The sequence below is a fragment of the Martes martes genome, assembly GCF_963455335.1.
Source record: "Martes martes genome assembly, chromosome: 15".
NCBI classification, from domain to species: Eukaryota; Metazoa; Chordata; class Mammalia; order Carnivora; family Mustelidae; genus Martes; species Martes martes.
Genome location: NC_137903.1, coordinates 14,703,397 through 14,729,913, shown reverse-complemented (window position 1 = coordinate 14,729,913; position 26,517 = coordinate 14,703,397). Strand labels below are relative to the sequence as shown.

General features: G+C 41.1%; 1 protein-coding gene across 2 annotated transcripts in view; it reads right to left on the bottom strand.

Moving 5' to 3' along the window:
* Nucleotides 1-26,517, bottom strand: part of ESRRG (estrogen related receptor gamma) — a gene marked incomplete at its 5' end in the record, with an annotated part of 226,247 nt that overhangs the window by 163,831 nt on the left and 35,899 nt on the right. For both annotated transcript variants that reach the window (XM_080824296.1, XM_080824297.1), the window contains one exon: nucleotides 18,722-19,137. In XM_080824296.1, coding sequence (XP_080680422.1) covers nucleotides 18,722-19,137 — 416 coding nt within the window. The remainder of the gene's footprint in view (nucleotides 1-18,721; nucleotides 19,138-26,517) is intronic.

The following is a 26,517-nucleotide window of genomic DNA, read 5'->3' as shown; positions in this document are numbered from 1 at the left end:
TCAGCCTTGATATTTTTTTTTCCAGGTTAAACAAAACATATCCTACCTTAGTCTCCCTCAAATTTGTAAACATGGACATTCCTTTACTGCCTTAATTCCACAACTATTGACTCAACACTAGGCCCTGTGCATATTCATCTCAAATAAAAGGTGGAAAAAAATTATTGTATGCCCATTGCATGTCCTACCTTAACATACTACTTGCATAGGGTTTAGAAAGACACCTGGAAATGAACGAGTAAAGGCAGAGGAGGAGACGGGAAGGAGAAATGGTAGATGAAGGTCCAAATTAGAGCTCTGCCATTCATTAGCCTTGTGAACTTGAACTAGTTGCTTTACCTTTACTACTCTAGGATTACTGAAATATAAAAAACAATCACGTGTACTTTGTAACACTGTTAAGAATTATATGAACTATAGGAAATAAAATCATAGATCATGTTGTTCACCCTTCTGAAAACAGAACGGAGAGACATTGTAAGATTTCATCAATTACTAAATACCTTCACTCTAAGACCTAAACCTGAGTTTGGGAATATTACAAAACAACCTTCCTCGGTTTATTCAAGAGTGTGAAAATGAACATGCCATTCACCCAGAGAGGCCGAAGGAAAACTTTGCCTTGCCAACAATTCCACTGTACATGGCTATATTTTACAGATACTAGGAGGAGAGAAGAAAGATAATAATTCAAGTCATTTTTTTAAAGCACCAAATTGTCTAAGAAGCGAATTTCTGAGACATCAACCACAGCTCCTTGCATGCATCTCCTGTCACTCCACCAGAGCTCACACGCTGTGTCTCACTGGGCGTAATCTGATTATAATCGAGGGCAAGGGTTTGCCAAGCTCTTCCAAATCCCACCTCGGCTTTATCCTTTCCCACAGTCTTAGGTCAGTTTCTACCCCTATCCCAAGCCCACTCCCTTTTCTGACATGTACCCTGAATTACTCCAAATTCCTAGAAAGCAGCATTATTGTTCCTGCCGGTCCTCTTCATGTGCCTCCTTGATCGTGTTTTCAACGAAGTTTGCCCGGAGCCCACAAGGCCAAGTCCTTATGGGTATAACTAACTCATCTCTCACTCATCTGCAGGTGGGTCTTTCTCTTAGAACTCAACATACTTTATTGTTTGTGTCTACTGAATTAGCCTCTTCCTGTTCCAACTGTGTATTCCTTGAGGATAGGAACTTACACCCCTCAGAATTCCTTGTGTCCACAAAAAGGTGTGGTCAAGTCAACGACCCACAGGAAGCCGCTCATGACCTGTCAACTTGATTTTTAGTGATCCTAGTTCTCGTTCCCTCATTCTAATATTTAGCCCCAAATTATTTATCAAAAAAAGCTAAGTGTAGTCAATGAGACAGAACAAAACTGAGAGGAATCTACTGACAACATATCATTGGGTATTAAGCAACACAAACCTAAAGGATATTAGACTTTGAGAAAAACCTAATTTCCAGTTGGTTCAGCCTCCTTGTTTATAAATATCACAGACATGTAAATATCTACTGATTAACCTATGATCGCTGGAACTTCCTTACAAAGATATGGACGAGTTAATTGCAAAAAAAGAGAGAAAAAAAAAAAGACTAAAACTCAAACATCGGGGCACCTAGGTGGCTCAGTCAGTTTAGCATCTGCCTTTGACTTAGGTTGTGATGTAGGGGTCCTGGGATAGAGCCCCGCATCTGGGTTCCCTGCTCAGTGGGGGGACTGCTTCTCCCTCTCCCTCTGCCCCTCCCCCTGTTCTTGCTCTCTTCCTCAGATAAAAAAATAAAATCTTAAGAAAAAAAAATTTTAAAACTCTAACTCAAATATCCTGACATCCAGTCCAATGGTCCCTAGATACACCCATTAAAATTTCATATCAATGCCTCTAATCAATACTAAGAGCGAGGCACTACTTTCTGTGTTTTACAGATATGAAACCCATTTGGCAGATGAGAGAATCATGGCACTGAGACAAGAGGTAACATACCCAGAATCACATAGCTAACATGTGCCTGAGCCAGAATGTGAACCCAGGCACTCTGGATCCAACGTCCGTGCTCTTAACTATGATGCGATGCTGCTGGACTCCAGTCTTTCAAAAGTAATTTACTGAGTGCTGTTTGGAATAGAAATAAAAAAATGAAATTCCTATCTTCTGAGAGGGTGCTTTGTGTAGCTGTCGTTGTTGCTATTGTTGCTGGTTGGAAAGGAAATCTTGATGCCTTGGAGCAGTCAGATAAGCGTGGATCTTGGCATTGTCTTTTGCTGTTGTCAGACTTATGGTACAAGGGCAGCTGTGGGACAGGATAGGGTTGCTTTTGGGGAATGGAATCTCTCAACACCTCAAAAAGAAATCCCTCAATTTGTCTCTGTACCACTACGGTTTGTGGCCAGTTTAATTCCACAGAAACCAAACAGACCATGTCACCAAAGCAACAGGTGTCAGGTTGTAAACAATGTATTTTAAAGATCCCAAAATAAGGCTATTGTTCATGATAGGAGAAAAAAGTAATCCATCCTCGGCAGGGTGTGCTCTGAAATGCATTTAAGAAGGGAGTAAGCGTATAATAAAAACACACTCACTGAGAAGATGATGGCGAATACAAATATCTCTCATCCAGGGTAACGAGAAATTCGATGTTTTTTCGCTTTGATGTGATGACATCTTCTTGGAAAGGGCAACTAGGTCTTCTGCAGACCCTATGTGATGTGTGCAGCCACAACATCTCCGTTTTTAAGCTCCGAGAGAGTAGGGATGGTGTCACAGGAGTATTTATAAAAAGGCTCAAAGAATACCCCTGCCACAAGGAAGATGTTCTACCTGAGCATACGTGCCATGCTTGGTATTCAACATCAACTTGTACGTGTTCTTTCTCTACCTACATATGTGAAACAACTTTGATGAGTTTCGTTATCGGTTTAACACGTAGGACTAAGGGGCATCTGGGTGGCTCAGTGCGTTGAGGCGTCTGCCTTCGGCTCGGGTCATGATCTCAGGGTCCTAGGATAGAGCCCTGCATCGGGCTCTCTGCTCAGCAGGGAGCTGCTTCCCTTCCTCTCTCTCTCTGCCTGCCTCTCTACCTACTTGTGATCTCTGTCTGTCAAAAAAAAACAAAAAACAAAAAACAAAACAAAACAAAACAAAAAAAACACATAGGACTAAAACCAAGAAAGAGAAAAGCTAACAAAATCTAACACAGCCCCTTGTTTTGAACAGAAACGCACATTAGGCAGTGGAAGTTCTCAAAAGCTACAAGCAGTCCATATGACAAGTATAAAGGCATTAGGAGCATATCCTATGTGACAAAGCACCTGCCCCTTCTTTAAGTTTTTTTTAATTTTTTTTAAAAATAATCTCCACACCCAATGTGGGGCTCAATCAAACTCATGACCCAGAGATCAAGAGTCACTTGCTCTTCCAACTGGGTCAGCCAGACGCTCCAAAAGCAACGGACTCTTAAATGCGAATATGACTTCATAGCAATCCTGAAGTCGTCCTTGCACCTTCCACAAGTAAAAGCAAGCACATCTTTTTCTAATATTGTCTTAAATGCTTCTGTTCTTGAATGCCACCGATGTGCCAAGAACTTTGTCAGAAATGAGATACTGGTATTAGAGACTTCCCTCTTTCAAGATCAAGTTGATGTATTCAACAGTGTCTCTCTGCGTCCTCCAACGCGGGTACAGATTTGGGGAAATCCTGTGGGACACAGGGACGGTAACCGCTCCGTACTTAAACTGTAGGAGGCACTAGAACAATGATTATAAGACAGGAGTCGAATTGGATTCAAGTGCTGGTTCAATAGTTTTCTGGAGGAGTCAGCAAGTTTTTTGAAGTTATCTTCTTCAGGAATGAAATGGTAATTGCTGTGAAATCAAATCAGATTTCGAGATTTCAAGACCGATTTCAAGGTGCTGAGCAGGGCGCCTGACACAGAAGGACCAGTGATGCCCAGCAAGAATTACAACATTACGATTACACTCAGGGAAGGGGTTCGGGAAGCAGAAGAGCTCAAGGGGCTCGGAAAGTGGCCGGAGCTAGTACTCAGGGCAGAGGGAAGGAAATGCGACGCAGAGAATTTCTTCCTGCCTGGTCCAAGGAAGCCAAAAGGCATAGACTTGATGTCCACATCACAGGCATATTATAAGAATTACGAGCAAACAGATATTCAAAAGACCATAACCACTAATTACCCCAAGGGTCAGGGGGCTCAGACGGGACTGCCGACTGGGTGCGGAGGAAAACAAGAACACCCAGATGAGAACCACGGAAGCTCCCAACATGTAGCGTTTGTGCCTAAAGATTTTCCTCTCTGAAACAAAACCCGTGCACTTGACCGTCTGCTATGGTAGGGACTGCAGGGAAGTGCTTGGCATTGCCTCAGGGAGGACGGGCATAGGGACAAACATAACAGGGGAGAGTGGAGGTCTCCTGTGTGCTGATGGTCCAGGAGAGGTGGGTCAGGCAATGCCTCCTCCAAGGGGACACCTGCTCAGCTCTCACTCCTTCACGGAACAGCAGGGGAGAACCAGTTTTTTCCTTAAAGGCCCAGATAGGTAAATATTTCAGCTTCGAAGGTCATTCAGTCTCTACTGTGACTCCCAGCAATCCCACAGAGGTAGAAAAGCAGCCACTGACAACACAAGAAAGGGCGTGGTGACTGTGTTCCAATAGAACTTTCTTTAGCAAAATGATTCTGGCACTGGGCCTTGGTTTACAGAGCTCTGGTCTAAAAACATATGGACGAAAGGCTGCCATGATACAAAACACTTCACGGTCTTCCCCATTATTTCCTTTCTTACTTCCGATGCCGTAAAGTAGCTTCCTACAAGTTAGGTGCAGACATTACAAAAGAAATCTTAGTAAATTGGTAACATCCCAGAAGAACAAATGGGAGAAGGAGTGGGAGGGCTTTCCCTTTAAGCATCTGTAACATCTGAAATGGTTCTCCATATAAAACATAACCTGAAGCCTCTGGGGGACAGGGAGGGCGTTCCAGAAGCGAGGAGGTACCCTGGGAGTAGTGAAGATGCTTTGGAGGCAAAAGGAAAAGAAAAGGTGCAATCAAGGACAAAATCTCAGGCTAGATTCATTCCTTTGAAGATTCTTGTACTTGCCTCTGATCTTCTTCAAATGAAAACTATGTTAATAGTTTGCACTGAAAAATGGATATCAGAATGTAGACTTGGCTCTGCTTTCAGATTCACTGTCAAGGAATGTTCACATTTCAGGCTCTAAATTCTCAATTAATCAAAAATGCCTGTGTACTAAATCCTCCTCTTTTCTTTTTGTATTATTACTCGGCTGTGACTTTTTATTTCTTTATTATTTACGTATTCGTTTATTTATGCATTTATGTATTTGTTTATTGGGGGAGGGGCAGAGGGAGAGGGAGAGAATCCCAAGCAGGCTCACACCCAGCAGGGAGCCGACATGGGCCTCCATCTCACAACCCTGAGATCATGACCTGAGACGAAATCAAGAGTCAGATGCTTAACCGACTGAGCCACCCAGGTGCCCCTGAGCTAAGCCTTTATTAAAAAGCACATTAGAATACAGTTGTCTCATTAAGTTTGTTCAAACCAAAATAAAACAAGATTTAATCCCAAAGAACATAGTTTTTTCCTTAAAAATACAGATCTAGGGGCGCCTGGGTGGCTCAGTGGGTTAAGCCTCTGCCTTCGGCTCAGGTCATGATCTCAGGGTCCTGGGATCGAGCCCCACATCGGTCTCTCTGCTCAGTGGGGAGCCTGCTTCCCCCCTCTCTCTGCCTGCCTCTCTGCCTACTTGTGATCTCCATCTGTCAAATAAATAAATAAAAATCTTTAAAAAAAAAAAATACAGATCTATTCAGATAATCCCGCCCCCCTCCTTCTGACTAATACTCATCATAAGAAAAAAAGAGTTGCCCTCTGTTGCAGTCACAAAGTTTATACAAGAGGACAATCACCGTCACATCAAAACAAGAGAATAAATAGGCTTCTTTCCTTCTAAAATCAAGAATTAAAGAGTCAGGGAGGTGTCACCAGTGGTGAGTGTGGAGGTACATTTTTGGGATCAATCTAAAACTAACAACTAAAAATCCAGCAGCGAAATGAGTGTCGGAAGATAAAAATCCAGGAAACTGAGGTAGAAGACGGATACGATGGTACTGAAGAGCTCTACTCTCACACTTCATCTATAGGGGGGTTCTAAAAGTGAATTATTTAAAAAAAAAAAACAGTTCTTTTTAAGGCTTACTTCTGACTGTCTCCTTTTTAAAAAAGCCTTTCATATTATCTAATCATAACTTTGGGAATATTCTTAATTCCCCATTTTTACTTTATTTTATCAACTTAATGGAAAATTTTGCCCATGGACTAAAATCTCTCAAGAAAAATTTAGTCTAAAATTACTCAATGCCTTAAAAGCTTAAAAAAATATGCAAGGCAAGGTAATGAGAGGTAAAGAGCACAGGCTCTGGGTTCAGGCTGCCTGACACCCAATTGTGTTTGGGCCATTACTTCTCAGTGCTTCAAGTTCCACGTATATAAATAAGATACTATAAGAATACTATAATAGTAGCACCTACTTCCTTGGGATAATGGAAGAATTAAATAGAACAATCAACGTAAATCACTTAGAACAATGTGAGGCACATTGCAAAAACTGACAGAGTCATTATTATTATGACAAACTAATGAATCCTTCATCTATTATTATTGGTAAAGGCCCTGTATGCAACTCAAGGGGCTGAAAACAACTATTTACATTGTCCACATATGTAATTATTTACGGACAGCCTAAGGAGGTAAAAGATTAGAACTTCAAATTCAGGGAATTATCCAAAACCCCTCAAAAATGTTTAAACATTCCCCTCACATTCATCAGGATGGCCACTCTCAAAAGAAGAAAAAAGAAAAAAAAGAAGGAAATAACAAGTACCGAAAAGGACACAGGGAAACTGAAACCACTGTGTACTGTCACTGGGAAAGTCAAATGATGCCGCCATTATGGAAAGCCAGTCAGCATGAAGGCTCCTCAAGAAATTAAAAGCAGAATCACCATATGATTCAGCAATCCCACTCCTGGGTATATATCCACGAAGCTGAAAACCGGATCTCAAAGAGCTGTTTCTACACCCATGTTCACTACAGCATTATTCCCAACAGCCAAGAGGCAGTTAACAACCTATTGTCTTTTGATGGATGAATGGAGAAAGCAAGTGTGGTACAGACTTATAATGAGATATGATTCAGCTTAAAAAAGAAGGAAATCCTCTCATATATTACAACATGGGTAACCTGACGACATTTCCCTAACTGAAATAAGCCAATCACAAAAAGGCAAATACTACATGATTCGAATATGGGAGGTAAAAGTGGTCAAACTCATCAAAAGTACAAAAGTGGTTCCCAGAGGCTGGGGGAGAGGGAAATGGAAAGTTATTTGGCGTAGAGTTTCAGTTTTGCAAGATAAAAAAGTTTTAAAGATCTGTTGCATAATGACGTGCATATAGTTAACACTACTATACTGTACACTTAAAAACAGTTAAGATGGAAATTTTTATGTTCTGTGTTTATGTCATGTGCATGTTTTGCTATGTGTGTTTTATGTCGTGTTCTTTTTACCACAATAAAAAGAAAATAAATATTAAGAAATAAATAAATGTTTAAACATCCTTTCTTTTAAATGTAAACACATATTTACTTTGTGTCAACCACAATACTTTGCCAGCATCTTTACCTAATTTTGCTTTTACCTGAAACTTTGTAAAATTGTCTAAGTGAGCTCCAATGACTAAGCCTTCACATTGTTAAATCCCACTATCAACAACTTCAAAAGAAAGTGAATTAAGGCAGTGTGTGTACTTTATCACATTTAAGACATTATCTAAGTTTATCAAGTAGAATATCAGATAAATGAACAACTGCCCTTTATCGGTAAAGAAAAAAAAGTTCTGTCCCAGGCCCTGAAACCCCACCCTGCCACTCCTCACAACCTGCCTCACAGCCTTCAAAACTTGCTTTTTAATAAGTTACTGATGTTTCCTTTCGTGGGGGCCCCCAAAAATCATACTGAGACATACACTCCTGCAACCAATTACCAAAGTGACCCACATTCACATCCGGAGGAACCCGAAAGGAGCACCTCCTGAAAGGAGCTCAGTCGATTAAGCATCCAACTCTTGATCTCATTTCAGGTCTTGATCTCACAGTCATGAGTTCGAGCCCCACAGTGGGCTCCATACTGGGCATGGAGCCAACTTTAAAAAAAAGGGGGGGACCTGAAACAAGAGAACTCTCATCACTTCTTTTGGTCTTCTTTCCTACCTTGAGGGTGAACACTGTCATTTATTCTACATGAATTTAGCCAAAACCAATTCTGAGTTTACTGGAGGAAGGGTCTTATCCTGTAATTACTTTAACACAGGTATAAAAACATGCATTTTGGAAACTATAAAGCACAAGGTATCATTCCTACTAAAGCTACCAGGGCTCTTCTAACAAGGTAATTTATCTGTTGTTTCTCTGCATAAAACAGCCTCATTTGTCAGGGCTCGGTTCTGGGTCAAAGGTGAACAAGAATGAAAGAATGAAAGCTATCAGACGGGAAAGAGAGGCTCGGATACCTTTGCAGGGTAGTTTATCTAGTAACCAAAAAACAGCCTCCAGACTTTAGTCAGTTTATCTAGTAACCAAAAAACAGCCCCCAGACTTTAGTCAAACAGTCCTCAGTTAACGGGAGGGCGACAGGGTGGCGGGTCCTTAGAAGAAAACCCCTGCGTCTGCAAGCCAAGTATCAGCCGCATCCCATTTCCTAAGAAGTCCATCACACATGTAAAAGTCTACCTTGCTAGAAGACAGGAAAGCAAATGGCATTTTTAAAGAATTCACTGGAACTGATCCTTAAAATCCCTCAGACGTGAGCATGTAAACTATGCAAAGTCCTCAGCCATTACTTGCCAAGAAGAAGGTTGGTGCGGAGTGCTGGGAGGTGTTTCAGACTTGACAAGTGGTAGGCTGGGACAGGCCAAGAAAAGACAATGACTCACCAACAGAATCCTTGGAAGAAATGGCAGTGCACACGTTTCCTTCCAATGAGAGGGTGACTGAGTCAGGAACAGGCTTGGGTGGCCCAGGTGGGTCACCATAGGAGATGTTGTCCCACTGGAGCCAGACAGAGTCCCTGGCCTCATGCCACAGTCAGTAGCCTTCCTTCCATGCTGCTACTTCTGCGGACATTAGCTCAGGGGAACCATGGGAAACTGACTGTATTTTCTGAGTGCAGAGGGTTTTATTCAAGAAAGGAAGTTTACAAAAAGAAATAACGGAGAGCATAGCCTCTTAAGCATGCATATGTGCAGATAATCCAGAATTACACACTTACATTTTCTGATTCTATAACGTGGGCCATATCAGAGTAGAATCAAAGGAGAATATATTAATGCTACAGACACATGAGAACTTCAGTTAAAGTATACAGATAGAGCTAAGTTTTAAAGATTACTAAAAAAACAGGACACCTCGGTGGCTCCATTGGTTAAGCAGCTGCCTTTGGCTCGGGTCATGATCCCAGGGTCCTGGGATCGAGTCCTGCATCTGGCTCGTTGCTCCACCAGAAACCTGTTTCTCCCTCTGCTTGTGCTCTCTCTCTCAGTCTGACAAATAAATAAAATCTTTTTTTTAAAATTGTATTTATTTATTTGAGAAAGAGAGAGAGCATGAGAGGGGAGGGTCAGAGAGAGAAGCAGACTCCCTGCCGAGCAAGAAGCCCGATGTGGGACTTGATCTCAGGTCTTTGAGATCACGACCTGAGCCAAAGGTAGTTGCTTAACCAACTGAGGCACCCAGGTGCCCTAAATAAAATCTTCTAAAAAAAAAATACAGATTACTAAAAAGCTTGTCCTTTTATTAATTATAACTATGGTACTTTTTAAAATTAGTGATACTACTACTACAAACATCCTCTTTTAAATGAGTAAAAATAGGGGCACCTGGGTGGCTTGGTTGGCTCAACGTTTGACTCTTGATTTTGGCTCAGGTCACCATCTAAGGGTTGTGAGATCAAACCCCACAGTGGGCTAAGGTGCTGGGCATGGAGTCTGCTTGAAAATAAATATAACGTAATCTAGCAGAGGAACATAAAACGCCTACTATCACCTCTTCCCAGTCACTGTGAAATAACACAGTAGGAAAGAATGTCACTCATTTTGCAAATATACTGCCAGGAAAGTGAATTTTGTCTGCCTAACTTGACAAATTAATAAATCTCAGTAATTTGACATAAACTATAGTCAGACATTTTGCCATGGCATAAAAAGTTTCACCAAAAATTCATTTCCTCCCTGAATGCTATTGGCATATGCCCTTTACACAGAACACATTCTTATCCAGTGTCGCCCAACTGGTAAACTTCTCCTATGAGTCAATAACTCAACTCAATCATGAGTTAAAATGATGTGTTGGTTTTAAATGACTTTCAAAATACAGTAACATAACAAAGTGTTTAAAAAACACGTAAACAACACCAGAGATTGTCGTGTCACAAACTTGAGTTCCTAGAATCTTTTTCAGAGAAAAATATTGTGAGGGTCCTTAAATACTCAAATACTCTATTCTCTTTTCTTTGATCAAAGATCAACCTTGCAATTTAATCTCTGAAAATAATCAGCCTTATTTTATACGACCCAAGATCCAACTTTTTGCCAGCCACTCTAAATGTTACTTTATTTTAATTTACACTGATTCTGCTTTCCAATTAGCTGGCTAATACACACGGATATGACATACGGAAGAGTGACAAGAGACTAGAAAAATCTAATCCCCAAAAAAGTAAAAAATTCTGAAAACTGAGATAACGCACTTAAGAGATCATCATGATAAAGAACTTGCTTCCAGTTTAAACAAAAGATACGTATGCAAAGTTGCCTGAAAATGTTCTCCTGAGGAAAATCTTGGTAGTCAAGGTTGCCCACCAGGAAGATACACTGGGGTGTTGGGGACCCAGCAGTCAAATCGAGCCCTACACATGTTTTTGTATGGCCTCAAGTTCAGAGTGGTTTTCATAGTCTTAAACAGCTTAAAAAATAAAACAAAGCCAAGTAGAGTGTACCACACAGAAGGAATGTGACCCCCGGATACTAAGATATTTACTCTCTGGCTCTGCAATGACCTGAGGGGTGGCGACAGTTTGGGTCCATTCCTAAGAGTCAGAACAAACCAGGGAAAGATGTCACTACTCACTTGTCCTAAGAAGTGGGTTCATTAAGTCAAAACTGAGAGAGATAAATCTGTAAACTGTGCTGTTTCCTAAAACATCCATACACATAATACATACTCTTACCACCATAGACAGCACGCAACACTCAATTTTACTATGAAAATAAACACGGAGTGGGGGGCGCCTGGGTGGCTCAGTGGGTTAAGGCCTCTGCCTTCGGCTCAGGTCATGATCCCAGGGCCCTGGGATCGAGCCCCGCATCGGGCTCTCTGCTCGGCGGGGAGCCTGCTTCCTCCTGTCTCTCTCTCTGCCTGCCTCTCTGCCTACTTGTGATCTCTGTCTGTCAAATAAATAAATAAAAAATTAAATTAAATTAAAAAAAAAAAAAGAAAAGAAACACGGAGGTTAACCATTAACATAGTGGGAGTATAGCAGTATCTCTAATTTATAATTTGGCAACATCCACGTAGTTCTAAAAATCAGACAAAATTGCCCAAATACAAGAAAAAGTGAAAAAGAGCAAAAGCTCTTTTTCTTTTGTAAACATTAGTGTCACTAGTTAATTTAATCCTGCATCCAAACTGATTCCCCCTGAGATACTTCAAGTCAATTTTAACATTTCCATAGTATTCTGAGTATCAATCTTAGAACGCATTAGAGTTTTAAAGCAGCCATTTACAAACTGTGGTAATTATTTTCTCTAAATACTATGTAAGTTAAAGAGATAATATTTTATTATTTTCTTTTGTGAGGTTCATAGGATGTTCAGACACTCAATTTGTAATTTTCTTTTTCCTCCAGAGTTGCAAATATTCTCCTCTAAGACCAAAATAGCACATAATGGCAAAGAAACCATGACGCCCAGCAAAGATCCTCCAGGACTAGGCGGGCTGCTCCAGCAACGAGTCAGCAGTGTGGAAAAGAAGTGAGCACATCAGATCCACAGGCCATGCCTACAGCGTTAGCAGATGGCTAGCAGGCAAATGCCTAATCTTTAATGCCCCATGTTTCAGATGATATTTAGGCTCTTATCAATGTCACCTTTAGACTCAGACAAAAAGAGCCCCCACCCGAAAGCCCTGAACTTTAGAAGGCATTTGCCTCAGTGCAAGGACTCCTTTGACAGACTAAGGGGACAAGACCAGCTGGAGCCAACCCCCTCGTACTCCCTGATTCCCAATACCTCGGACCCTCAAATTCTGTGGCTACATCACTGTAAGCCCCATTCCAAAGCCTGCATGGGCCTCTCCCCTGGGTCTATCCCCTGGAAGGTGCCCTGGACTGGACTGCACTGCTGGTGTGCAATTATGAGGCCCAGGCATGGTCAAGGGGCAGCTGTTTGGAAAGGTCAGTGGGCTGTGGATATGTGAGCAGGATGTCCACACTATGCACAGGACACAATGGGAGGTAGAGGGGAAGAGAGAAATGGGGTAGGTTGTAGGCTAAGGTCTGGTCTTCCTTCTACTGCCTCTTGCTGACACAAAATTCCAATGAGCCTAAGGACTCAAAATGCAGGGGTGCCTGGGTGGCTCAGTTGTTAAGCGTCTGCCTTCGGCTCAGGTCATGATTCCAGAGTCTTGGGATCAAGCCCCATATCGGGCTCCCTACTCTGCTGGAAGCCTGCTTCTCCCGCTCCCACTCTCCCTGCTTGTGTTCCTTCTCTTGCTGTGTATCTCTCTGTTAAATAAATAAATAAAATCTTAAAAAAAAAAAAAAAAAAAAAAAAAACACCTCAAAATGCAGAGCTGGCCTCCCAGGCCATTATGAAGGTATGTTTTTCCAATAAAAGGACAGAACATATGTTCCTCAACACTTTGTTATCTTGATTTATAAACTTCTAAATTTCTAAGTATTACACATACATTATGTGGCTGACCATGGTACTCCTCTCCCAGGCCCCACAAATGTCCAGAGTGAACTTAGTGCTCATAACACTCACTCCTATATCCCATGCTGCAAGGATGTCCTGCTACTTCATTCCTGAATCCCACATGTGGGATATTTCATGCAAGTTCCAGGATTCAGGCTCTTGTTCTGATATACCCAGTTTCCCATGCAAGGCCACAGGGGGGAAAAAAAAAAAGAAAGAAAAGAAAAGAAAAAAGCTAATTGATCACCATAAAACTATGTAAAACTAATCAAATTTTAGTTTGATTAGGTGGCATTTAGCCACCTAAATGCCCTGATACAAAAGGGCACTATCATGAAGAATGGCTGCATGGAGAAAGGGTTAATTATCACAGCTGTGATCCAAGGAAGACCACATCTTAGTTCAACATCAAGGACACCTCTGTGCCAGAATATCTGAACCACCCAGTGTTTGAGTATTCTGGTCATTTTACCAATAGTAATCGAAGCTAATAATTCACTGAGCTAATAATTCATTGGGTCAGGTACTCTGATGGACATTCCCACCTGAGAAACAGAGGCACAGTGATATTAAAGTCTCTCAGCTCTAAGGGGCTGAGATTTAGGTCTGGTTTTATATGAACCCAAAACCTATGCTATAACGAATACCTTTAAAAAAAAAAAAAGCCAAACCCTATGTTTTAAACATATAATATCCTCTTCATAAAAGTGGGGGCAAAATAAAATGCCTATCTCTCGCACAGAAATGAGCAGCTGAAATGGCTATGTCAGGCATACAAAAATATATAAATATTTATTTTCTATATCCTAATGGAGAAATAAAGAGAGAGCTAGTATTTTGTATGTTAAATGATACGATGTATTGACACTTTGAGGGAGGCACATAAAGGTATTTTCCGGCTCTTGCTTTCTTCACTACAGTCTGGGGAAAACTCTTAATGAGAAGGTGCACACACACAAAATTTTCCACTCATTTATGAATTGGGACTAACAGTGTAATTAGAAAGAAATCAGAAAAATGATACCACACACACAGTTAAAAAAAACCTAGAAAATGCCAATAAAGTCACTGGTGCCCTTCTAACCCTGCCAGGTGACAGGAATGCCAAATCTTCTAAAAACTTTCTGGTCAATAGAAAACAAAACAAAACAAAAACACCCTGATTTTTCCCTAAATGCTGGCCTAATTCAATAGTTTTCCAATGATAATTTGGAAACAGTCAATAAATAAAATATGCCTTTCTGGTTGGCTTTCACTGGAATTTATGATTAATCGCCTTTCACAATTGGAATACCAAATTCATCTATGAAAAGAACAATTCTCATTACATTTTGTTTTGTTTTGTTTTTTGTTTTGTTTTTTTTTTTAAGAGAGAGAGAAACCACACAGGGCGGGGAGGGACAGAGGGAGAGGAGAGAGAGAGAGAATCTCAAGAAAACTCCCTGCTGGGCTCGATCTCATGCCCCTGAGATCCTAACCTGAGCGGAAACCAAGAGTCTGAGACTCAACTGACCGAGCCACCCAGGCACCCCTCATTACCTTTCTTAAGATGTGCTCTGGATCTATGTTTTTTTGTCTGTAAATTTAAGAAGGATTTTGCCCAACTTTTATAATTGATATTCATTACAGATTACCTAATCAATCTTAAAAATAAATTCTTATCACAGAACAGGAATAGAAAACAGAAAAGGCAATATTCGCCAGGACTGTGCTTTTGGATGCACGGCTTAGGCAGTCCAGGTCAACAAGAGCCCGTGCTGGGGAGGCAGAAGCCACACGTCCCGTAATGTCCCCGTCCTAAGGGCTGTGAATGGGAAGAAAGACTTGTTCTTAAGGGGAATTGCATAATCTCCTCTCATTCCCTGAAGCGCTGTAGGGGAGGGACGGGAGAGACTTCTATCTGTCAAGGAGAGTTCGGCTGCACGGCTGCCTCGAGGCAGGAGAATAGATTATACGTCCCTTCAGCATCAGAGTGAGACTCTGTGATGATCCAGGAGATTCCAGGCCACTTTCAGTATCTTTGGAGTTCAACTGCTATCTCACTTGGGCCTCAGAAAGGAGGGGCTGTTCCAGGCTTCCTTACGATTCCCACCCTAATTATTACATTATACTTTCACAATTTAATCCCTTTATTTGCCTCACTGCCTTTTTGGGGCTCAGTTAGCACCACGGTGTGATGCCTGCTGATGTAGCTAGCGGGGTAGCCTTACTCAGGGCTGCCCAGCTGCCAGCTACAAGCCCAGCCAGGTGGGCGAGTCCAGAGTGCTAATCTGGACAGTGACATCTCTGTCTCCTGCTCAAAATCCTTGAAAGTTGCTCTCTCCAATATGGAGTAAAACCGAGCACTATACATCAATGCCAAGAATCACCCTGTGCTTTGCTCTGTTGAGCTTCTGGTAGCATTTCCGCATCCTAAGAAAGAATCAGGCACAGAATTGCAGTTGTTCTGTTTCAGTATTGCTCAGTAAATAACTACTGCAGAGCTATTAATATCTAAGCTATATGATTAAAAAAAAAAAAAAAAAAAAAACCCTGCCAGGAAATTGTTTCATACTTGTTCTATCTTTGGAAACATACTAAGGACAAAGGAGTTTAACCACTGCCCGCACCCCACCACCACCACCATACTAAAAATTTGGTATTCCCTCAAGACAGGAGACACGTGTAGAGGAATTCACCTCAATGCACAAAGGTTTGAGAACAAAATTTTAATAAAATGTTGGTAAGATGCAGCTCCAGAGAGTGTGCTCATGTCTGGCTCACAGTAGGTGCTCAGTAAATATTTGTTGAGTAAAGGGAAGTGGTTTTTATAGTGAGAATCTCTTGCTTATATCAGCATACAGAGCATTTGCTAATTTACCCCCAAATATTAGCTTATCTTCTGGTAGTTTAAATGGCAGAGCTGTATAAACTGAATAAACAAAATTGAATTACTAACGGTATGAGTTTTAGAGACTGTGTAACAAAAGTATTCTAATAACTTTGGACAATAGCCAGTAAGAACCCAAAGATTTGAAATACGTTTTCATTCTCAAGTTTTACAGTGTTAGAAAGCAGGCTGAAGATATTTCTCCAAAAAGCAGGCTGAAGATATTTTTCAAATGCCCAGAAGTGTGAGGAAGCTCCACAGGTCGACCACCACTGTTTTTACTTACTCTACTTACGATTCCCCATTACATGTTATCCATAAACATTCCCTGAGGTAGGTATTAGTGCCTTCAATTTACAGATGAGAAAAAAGAAAAGAAAGCTCCAGGGGATGAAGGATTTTTCTAAGAAAATGGTAAATAACATATGGCAATGACAGGCCATAAAATATGAAGAGAGAGCCATCAAAATATCTAGGTAATTCATACGTACTCCATACTAACTTGGCTTGTGTTCTTCAGTTAAAATTCTAAAAGGCTATGAAAAAGTTAGGCTTAAATATCCACTCAATTTTGTCAGAGTTATGATGTCTTGAAAACCTGTGCCCCTTAAGTCAATCCTTTAACTCTGCCTTCATCAGCCACAAATCAAGGCAGCGATGTCACAGACAACACAAAAGCAAATGGGAGATGGTACAACCCATTCCGCTAAGACAGTAAGTGGAAAAAAAAAAGGTGGGAGATTACGTACACATAAAGGATTTCATAATCACCTTTTGTTAAAACATTTGGAAGGATCAGAATTTAACAAACAATCTCATCTGCACTTTAAAAATCAGTACATAACAAAGTTATTAAACTCATTTCGGTTACATCCAAGAAGGGACCATTAGAGACAACGGTCCGTCAGTCAATCAGCAGCAACACAGTATAGAGCCGTGGTTCTCAAAGCTGGGTGAGCATCAGAATCACCCGGGGAGTACACACAGATTGCTGGGTTCACCCCCAGAGATTCCGATTGAGGTGATCTGGGATGGAGCCTGGGCTTCTGCATTTTTAATAAATTCCCAGGTGATACTGATACCGCTGGTTCACTGGCCCATACTTTGAGAAACTCTTCACTTACAAAAAGCAGCACCACAGAAGGCAACGATTTTTACCCTTGACTATATCAAAGCATTAAGCAGAAGGCTTTCAAAACTCTCCCCCACCCTTGCCCTGGCCATACCCAAAGCCAATTCATTCAGAATTTGGGGGTAGGAGCCCTGGCATCAATTTTTTTTTTTCAGTCTCCAGGCGATGCCAGTGAGGTGGCCAGGATGAGAACCACTGATAGGTGGAAAAACACACATGTATCCAGAAGTGCTTGTTAAGAAGAAAACATTTTGTAAACCACTGAGAACAGAATCACCGATGAGCTTAGGATCTCCATAAGCAATTATTCGTTCCTTTCCCTATATTCTCCAAAAGTGTATCACAAAGGATCCACAAAAGTGAAAATTATAATTTCCTATAAGAATACAGATCTATAGCGTTTAACATGAGCGCAGGTCTCTATTTGTGGATTGCCGAGCTGAAAGGAGCACACACAAATTTCGGCCACATTTTTCTACGTTTATATTGCTATTTATAAACCTAAAAATCCATAAGGTTTGGATATATCTTATAAACATTACAGGTATATTCTATAATTAGGAGTAATTTGGAAGACTTTTTAAAAAGTTCATTGAAAAGGTGAGGAAAGTATATCCAACCATAGGGAAAGAAGAAAGGTAGGAGACAATTAAATTTGTTTAAAGCATGGTCCCTGGGCCAGCAGTATCAGCATCACCAGGCAATTTGTTAGAAATATAAATTATCGGTGCACCTGGGTGGCTCAGTTGTTAAGTGTTAGCCTTTGGGTCAGGTCATGATCCCAGGGTTCTGGGATCGAGCCCCGAATTGGGCTCCCTGCTCAGCAGGAAGCCTGCTTCCCCCTCTCTTACTCCCCCTGCTTATATGCCCTCTCTCGCGCTCTCTCTGTGTCAGATAAATAAATAACATCTTTAAATACATACATACATATATACGTATATGTATTAATATATACATATATAAATATATAATATAAATAAATATATAATAAATAAATATAAATAATAATAAGTAAATAATATATACATATATAAATATATACATATATAAATACATATAAATAATATATACATATATATAAATACATATACGTATACATGTATGTGTGTGTGTGTGTGTGTGTGTGTGTGTGTGTATATATATATATAAATAAATAAATTCTTGGGCGTCTACTCCAGATGTAATGAGTCAGACTCTCTGAAGGTAGGGCCTGGTGATCTGCCTTTTAACAAGATCACAAGGTGATTTTAATGCATGCTCAAGTTTCAAAACCCTGAACCCTGCTCTAAAATATGTATGATTTCCATGCGTCTGCAAGAAGAACCAAAGAGGCAAAAATCCTACTGATCTAGTGTCGTCTGTTTAGACCCACATTGCTCTGATAACAGCAGTGGTTTTGTTTGTTTGTTTAACCCAAAGCTTCATATCATTTCATCGTTAGAGCTTAATGGTGAAAGCAGAATTGATAGGAGGCATATCTGGGGGCGTTTAGTCTTTAATTGCTCCACAAGCTACCGTAATCTATTTCTATTTTGTACTCAAGGCAGAATTAAGACTGTACAACTTGATCCACAAGGATAAGAACTAAGGAAAAACCAACCAACCATCAGGTGAGGCTGGAAGAGGGTAGGGTAGTTCCAGGTGCAACACTAACCTTGAATCGTCCTCTTGAAGAACGCCTTGCAGGCTTCGCACGATGCTACCCCATAGTGGTACCCAGACGCGATGTCGCCACACACTAAACACAGTCTCTTGGGCATCGAGTTGAGCATGTATTCGCACTTGGTCTGGGGGTCTTCAACAATGGTGCTGGAGCAGTCATCATACAGTTTCCTGACAGGCCCACTACCTCCTAGGATAGGAGCAGAAGGGTAGAGAGGTGGCGAGTCAAGTCCGTTCTGATGACCATTCATGGTTGAACTGTAGCTCCCGCTGGCGTCCGAGGAGCCACCTGGGCTGTGGTGGTTGACGCTGTCCGTCAGGGAGGCCGGGCTGGAGGGTTCCGTCTTGATGAAGGACGAACAGCTGGAGTCAATGTGTCGATCTTTGTTTGACATTCTGCAGAGAAGCCTGAGATGTCGGGAGATACAAACGGAGAGAGAAAAAAAGGAGAGAGTGTCAAACACGGTGACTAAAGGGGTAGAAAGAAAGAGAAGGTTAAAAAAAAAAAAAAACCAGAGAGAGAGAAAGCCAAAGGGAAGGATGAAAGGAGGGGAAAAAAAAATAGAAGAATTCATATGTTAAAGACATTGCTCTTTGAGCAAAGTGGGTGAGAGCTGGAACTACACATCATTCATTCTCTAGTCAATATCTCTTGTTCTACAAGAAGGTAATCAGCATAAGGGCATGACAGGGTTACATCAAAGTGCCCAGACAGGCCATAAACAAAACCTCTAATGGGTCGGATTCCTTTTATTTTACCTTCCTCCTGGAGAACCACTGTCAATATCTAAATCAACACTCTAGATTCTAAATTTACCCGTGGAAGAGGAGTGATTTAAAAGTCCGTATCATTTCCAAAATTGGATTTATCCTCACTCTACTCTTCCCTGCCACGTTCCGATGCTGCAATCATGTTCCTGCGAGCAGAATCCAACTTTCATTTTCAAGACCGAACAGATGATTCCTCAGCTCTGTAATTACTGTTTGTCAACATGCTTCTATAAGCATAACTGTGTCTTTTATTGATCTAAGACACATAGGGAATATATCCTCTGCCACTTTGCTTCTTTTTTTGAATCGCTCTATTTCATAGCCGTTTCGCAATTGAGAAAGGTGTCAGGTATAAAACTCCAGCCAATATGTAAGGATGAGATCCTAGAGCCCACGAAACTTAGCGAAACGGTCACCAGTACTGATGAATACGTATGCGCAAGTTCCTGCACGTGTGACTGGCCATTGTTTAAGAGACGAATCAGGAAACGCCATCGGAGCCTTCGGGATACCTGTGAGTCCATAAATCTGATACTTCGTATTATATTCAGCAAACTAGGAACGGATCGCATTTTGTCAAGAAAAATGGGATTTGTGACAGTCCCTTCTCCCGCTTCTTTTAGTCTTTCAACATCAGACCTCCTAAAGGAAACATGAGGCATCTAATCTGACAAACTATCTCTCTTATCTAGAAGAAACGGACTGCCCCTCTTTCTTTGTTGGACCCGTAAGTGATTAAATTTCTGAAAAGGTAATTAGATGAAAAGATATAATTGGTCCTATTTTCTTTCCGATTAGCCATAGTGCAAAACCCCTTTTAGCAAAGTCTCTAGGAATATTCTGAGAGCCTGCTATAGAAAGAAGAGGTGACAGTTGAGAAGGGGACTTCGCTAATTGCTTTCCAGCGGAAAGGTGATTTATAGGGATCCCACGGGGTAATGGTCATTTACTAGAATTTGGGGGAGTTGTCCCAATATAACCAAAGGGAAGCGATTATCTCTACCACGATAAATCTAACCATATTTTTTCATCGCCCAAATTTCATGTTCTCCTCCAGGTCTTCCTCCCCCCAGTATCCTGTTACTTTAAAGAAAAAAAAAAAAATCCTACTGGGGAAGTTCCCTTCACTGTTCCAAGAACGCTGTCTCAAAAGCAAAGCATCAAGCAAAAATTTGCCTCTTAACCAGTACACTGCCCCTTGGGAATTTTGTTCTGCTTTCTAAAGTACAACAGTATCAGGATGTGTGAAGAAAGCAACCAGGAAGGAGAAACCCACAAAAATATCTTCTCGCTCTCGCCCACCCACTCGTGTTGTCCTTTCCTCAAGAGCTAGTGAAAGAAAAAATATCCCCCTCGCCAGCCTGAACTACGGTGTCCTCTCCCTTCTGCATCTGCTGCCTTGTACCCGTCACCGTTAATGAGCGCTGTAATTAATAGATCGCTCTCCCTGTCTCCCTGCTTGCACTCTGGGCTAAGCACTTTTCCTCAAGTCAACGTTTGAAAGAAAGCGGGTCGGCACTGACTTACAGCAGCCCTGCGAATTCCTTTTAATTTAGAGCACTTACCCCACCACTTCACTTATTACCTTATAATTACTGGACTGCTCGCACATACATTATGATCTTGGACTAGAGCTAGAAGTTATTAGGGTACTAAAACATGGTTGCTCCCCTTTCCTCTCTCTGGCACTGAATTTCTCACAGCGATGACAATTAACTCTTTCACCATCTGCCCTCAAGGCTCCAGTTCTTAATTTTTTCTTTTTTTTCTTTTTCCAGAGAGTGGCTTGGTCACAAAACATACCATGTCTTCTCCAGGCCCTCCTTCCCCTCTCTCTCTTTTCTGGTATCATCTGTGCTCAATTTCATCCCAAATTTCTTCCCCTCAGTCTTTCTCTCATGATGGACCTTTACAGTCGGCAGAACTCAGGATTCAAAAACAAGGCCAGGAAGTGCTTTCCTGTTTATGGAACAGTTACTTGCTAAGTCACCAAATGTTTATGTGTCAAATGCGTATTGTTAAAGTCCCTGAAAAATAGGGAGTCTCCAGCCAGCTGTCTCCTCCGAAATCTCAATCCGTAACTTTGCAATAACCTGCATGGAAGCAAGGACATTAGGAAGTTAAGTTACCGGGGAGGGGAGCCTGGGTGGCTCAGTGGGTTAAAGCCTCTGCCTTTGGCTCAGGTCCTGGGATCAAGCCCCGCATCGGGCTCTCTGCTAGGCAGGGAGTCTGCTTCCTCCTCTCTCTCTGCCTGCCTCTCTGCCTACTTGTGATCTCCATCTGTCAAATAAATAAATAAAATCTTAAAAAAAAAAAGTTACTGGGGAAGTCTCTGGAAGGTGGCAGTCTCTTCACCCGCACAAGGTCTAGCCAGTGTAGCTATAAATGAGACTGAGGAAACTGGATTTGTGCTCTAGGTTACGTGTTTCTTTTCAGACAATACGCTGCTTCCTTAATTAATACCTTTTGCCCAGTGGAAATAGTTACAGTCAGACTTGCCGTTTATCAGATGCTCACGATCTGGCAGGCACCGACCCGAGCCCCCTACTCATCCTACTTCACTTAAGCCTCCAGACAACCTTGTGAGGGAGGAATTCGTCTTCAGGAAACAGAGCCTCAAACGTCACCCAGTGCCCTGAAAGTCACAGAGTGAGGACACGGGAATGCTGGAATTTGAACTCAGGTCCGATGCCAAAGTCCAGCACAGAAATGTCATGAAGCCAACAGAGAATTTTTTTTTTTTTTAAATCCAAGCAATGAGGGGTAGAAGTGACACCACCCAGAGAGACCTAAGACCTCCCCAGCCACCCCACTGGTCGCAGGTTGGCCTCAGCTGAGTCGTCCTCCCCAGTGCTGGAAATGACACCTAAACAAATCTCTGAAGAACACAGTTGTCTCCTAATTACTACTTAGCTCATTACACCAAACGCTTCTAGACACCATTACATTATACCCTAAAACTACAGCGGGTCTTAATTCTCTTCCTCTCTGTCTCTGAAATTCTACAGCTCTATTATTCAAGCCTGAAATATTCACAACTATCTATAAATTCAATTGTCAGCTGGTGGGTTTTATTCTAGACTTCACTTCAATCTAAAATTAGAGGCACTAAAATTCACATTAACTCTAAGAGGAATGTAGTGAATAAGACTTTATTTCAAAAGAACACCTTTTTGTCAGAAAGAGCCATTTTCGAGATGATGGCTTTATCTGTAGCCAAAGAGAATGAGCCCAATTCTACATTGTGCTGTTAATGCAGAAATTTTAGGTCACATTGGATTAATAAAAAATCTAAATTTAGTTAAGAATTACGAATAGAAATAACATGTGTAGGAAAGTGTGGGAAGTATTTATTTTAAAGCCTCAGTACACTCGCTTTTATTATTTGAAGGGAAATGATGAGACGCACAAGGGAGCAGAGCAAGACAAGAGACTTTCCAAAAAACTTCTGAGGGAACACCCTGAGAAAAAACCGGAGGGAGAAACAGCTATGTCGAGAGTCACAGTTTGCTTCTGCAGAAGACACTAAATTTGAGGGATTTCACAACCTTCCTGAGGCCAGGGTGAGTCCAGTCCTGTATAAAGAGGCATTTTTAACATGGTTTGACAAACAGTCTCAGTAATTCTGACGATCATGCTTCGTACCCTGGCCCAAGAGTCAGCAAGGGTAAAATTTACCTTTGGTGTTAGATACTAACGATCAGGCAAATACAACTTCTTAGTTGCTGGACTATTTCAAAATGTAATTTTTGAAAGTTAATTAACTGTGCTAGACGCGTGCATGTATCGAGAGAAAGAGAGAAAGAATAAGAATCAATTAAAGTGGTTGCTGTAGGGGGAAACAAGAAGATAATCTGTAAGTTAATATTCAATTTATATTATAATGATCAAGCTTAATTGTTTTCAGAGATTCTACCTAGATACAGGTAAATGAGCGACCTTGAATGAATCGCCCCGAGTTAGAATTTCCACATGCATGCATCCATATCCAACCCAGGTGGTCTGCATTTCAAGGCAGCTTAGCCAGTAGTTGGTGTTAAATGCCGGCATAACAACAATGTGCCACAGTCATACATATTATATGACTTTCACCGACAGGTAAGTTCTTCAGCAGCTGTAGTTCATCATTTAAATTTTATACAAACTCAAAATTAGTTGCTACTTCATTTCCCTATTAAAAAATGATGGACGGAATTCTCTTAAGGAACATATTATGCACAGTTCTTTGGGTTTCCTAATTGTCATACTAAGACACGATCTTTTGAAACTTTTATTTTATCCATACCAAGGACAGACACCTTAATAAGCTCAATAAATGCCAACTAAAGAAGTCACTATTTTTTTTCTTCCTTAAGGGTCCCAAAAGGTACCCATCTTCATCATAAACTCCAAACACTTTGCATCAGTTTTTATCCAAAAATTTGAGGTAAGCACACTGCAGCCAGCAAACCTGCAAGTTTACAAATACAAAACAGAAACAGGAATATAGGAGTCCTCAGCTTTCTTTTCTTTTTTTTTTTTTTAATTTATTTATTTGACAGACAGAGATCACAAGTAGGCAGAGAGGCAGGCAGAGAGAGGGAGAGGAGGAAGCAGTCTCCCCGCTGAGCAGAGAGCCCAATGGGGGCTCGATCCCAGGACCCCGAGATCATGACCTGAGCCGAAGGCAGAGGCCTTAACCCACTGAGCCACCCAGACGCCCCAAGAGTCCTTAGCTTTCTTATCGAATAACAGAATTTCAGGGTTGGAAGAGAAGGTTTTCAGGTCCTGCTACCTAATCACTATCTATTCAAGATAGGAACAAATCTATGAGGACTGGTCAGTTTTCTACCTTCTGAAATCACCAGATTAAATATTTAAGTATTTTTAAAAAAAAATTAAATATTAAAAAAAATTAGCCTGTAGGTTTCTTTGTTTTGTTTTAATGTGCTCAGAAGGGAACTTCCAAGATTTATGCCAAGCTCCTAGAGTCCCAGGCTTCAGAGCCCACGACCCCAGCAAGCAGCTCCCTTCGCAGCCTGAGTTAAAACTTCAAGCATCTACTTTACAATGAGCGCTTTTTTTTTTCTGCTTCAACTAATTGCACTCTCGTAAAGTGGCAAAATGTGAATCACTTAGTAACAAAATGGGCACCAGCTGCTATTGTCAGAGAATGGTGATGCTGAAGAAAAGGGAAAGCAACCGAATGAAGTGTCATGTCAGAAATCAACCGTGCAACGTGTGATTTGAGAAAACATGACTACTTTACAGAGACAGGGTGTCATTATGGCATCACAGTAATACGATGCTTTGACAACTACTGGGTCTAACATATCATCATTGCATTAAGGTACACTGGCTTAGTTGGGGAAGGAAAAGAAAGGATTTTTTTCTTTTAATAAGAAATATCTTAAGGTCTGCCTGGTTAACCTAATGAAAAGAGATCATTAATTGTAAACGAAGAACTGTAAATCCTGACCCACAATGCTCACAAAGATTAAAACACACGTGCACAGATATGCACACACACTTCTGGATAATTTCAGGCCTTCTTCAATAAACCTTGTGGCCCATCTACTGGACCAGATTTCTGCATAACAGGATCACAATCATTTACTAATGTTGCTTCTTGATTCTTCAAATAACTCGCGCACTTAGTCTGGAAGAACTTACTCCATCAAGAACGAGAGTAAGCAAACAGTTCCCTACAAAGCTGGTGCTTGAGATGCTGACAAGAGAGGAGGCTCGGCGGCATGGGGACAGGAAGCTAGCTCCTCAAAACATTATCGGGGCCTCTCTCGAAGCTGAAAGCTCTCCTAATTCTGTAAAAGGGTGTGTACTACACCAAAAAAGGAAATTTAGGGCAGTAAGCAAGAGAATTTTAATTCATTGCTGGACACTTATTGAAAGCAAGTACCCCCTGAAAATAACTGCACAGCTAAAGACAAAACCAACATGTGGAAGGATCCTGTTGAAATCCCACCTGCAACTCTGAAATCCAGAGTTCAATGATCCTGTCTTTTGCAACTTTGATCTGACATCACGCTGGGTTGGCCATCCTGGTTTAAGCACTGAAATCCCACGTCCTAGAAACCCCTTAATGCAGGTAAATCAGGAATGGCTGACCACCCACTCTGACAGATAGACCCTAGAACCCCATACCTCCACTCCTGTTATAACTCAAACAAAGAAAGGGAAACAGAAAATATTCATTTTCAGCGATGAAGGCCCAGAAAACTGGCTGGAGAAATGCACTAATAAGTGTGTGCAACCTAACAAGACTGAGGTTGTTGTTAAGTACGTGTGTTAGAAAATACCTATCAATATACCAGCATCCCCTCTCATCGTACCATACAAGCTAGAGGCTACTGCTGATCACCTTGTTAAGTTATCCAGACTATTTTAGATGTAGGAGATTGCAGTAGCTTCGATTTGTATTGCCAGATGATTTCTGGTGCTTCCTGGTTGATAAAGTTTATTAATGGGAAAAGAAATGGTCCTGTGATATCACAATGTGTTGCACATTATGATTGTTGACAGTTTCTGTATTTAAGGATTCGATCTGATGCAGGGGCGCTTAGTAGTGTAATTTATCCTGAGCTTGTTTTCTTGGACCTATTTCAATCTAAGGGTGAACATCCCTTGTTTATAGCTCTGAATACAGTAAGTGAGCTACTGGCAAATCAATAAAACTGTTAAATGCATAATAATGCTGGGTAATTGCATACATGATGTTTTGCATAATTAACTGTCTGAGCTTTTCTTTAATATAATGGGCACTCATGTAATATAGAGTAGCTATAAGTCTATAAAATATACACAGTTTATATGAACCATGATTCTGCTTAAAACTCTGGCTAATCATCTACATCGGCTTTGAAGGGAGAGCTCTCTTCCACTGCCAAGTCCAAATCAATTCTTATGACATTACTTTATAACGAACATGATATTTAACTGATGATGGCTATTAGCTATTATACAGATTACATTCAAGAAGTGTAACAGTAGGGAAAAAATACCATTTAGTTTAAACAAACT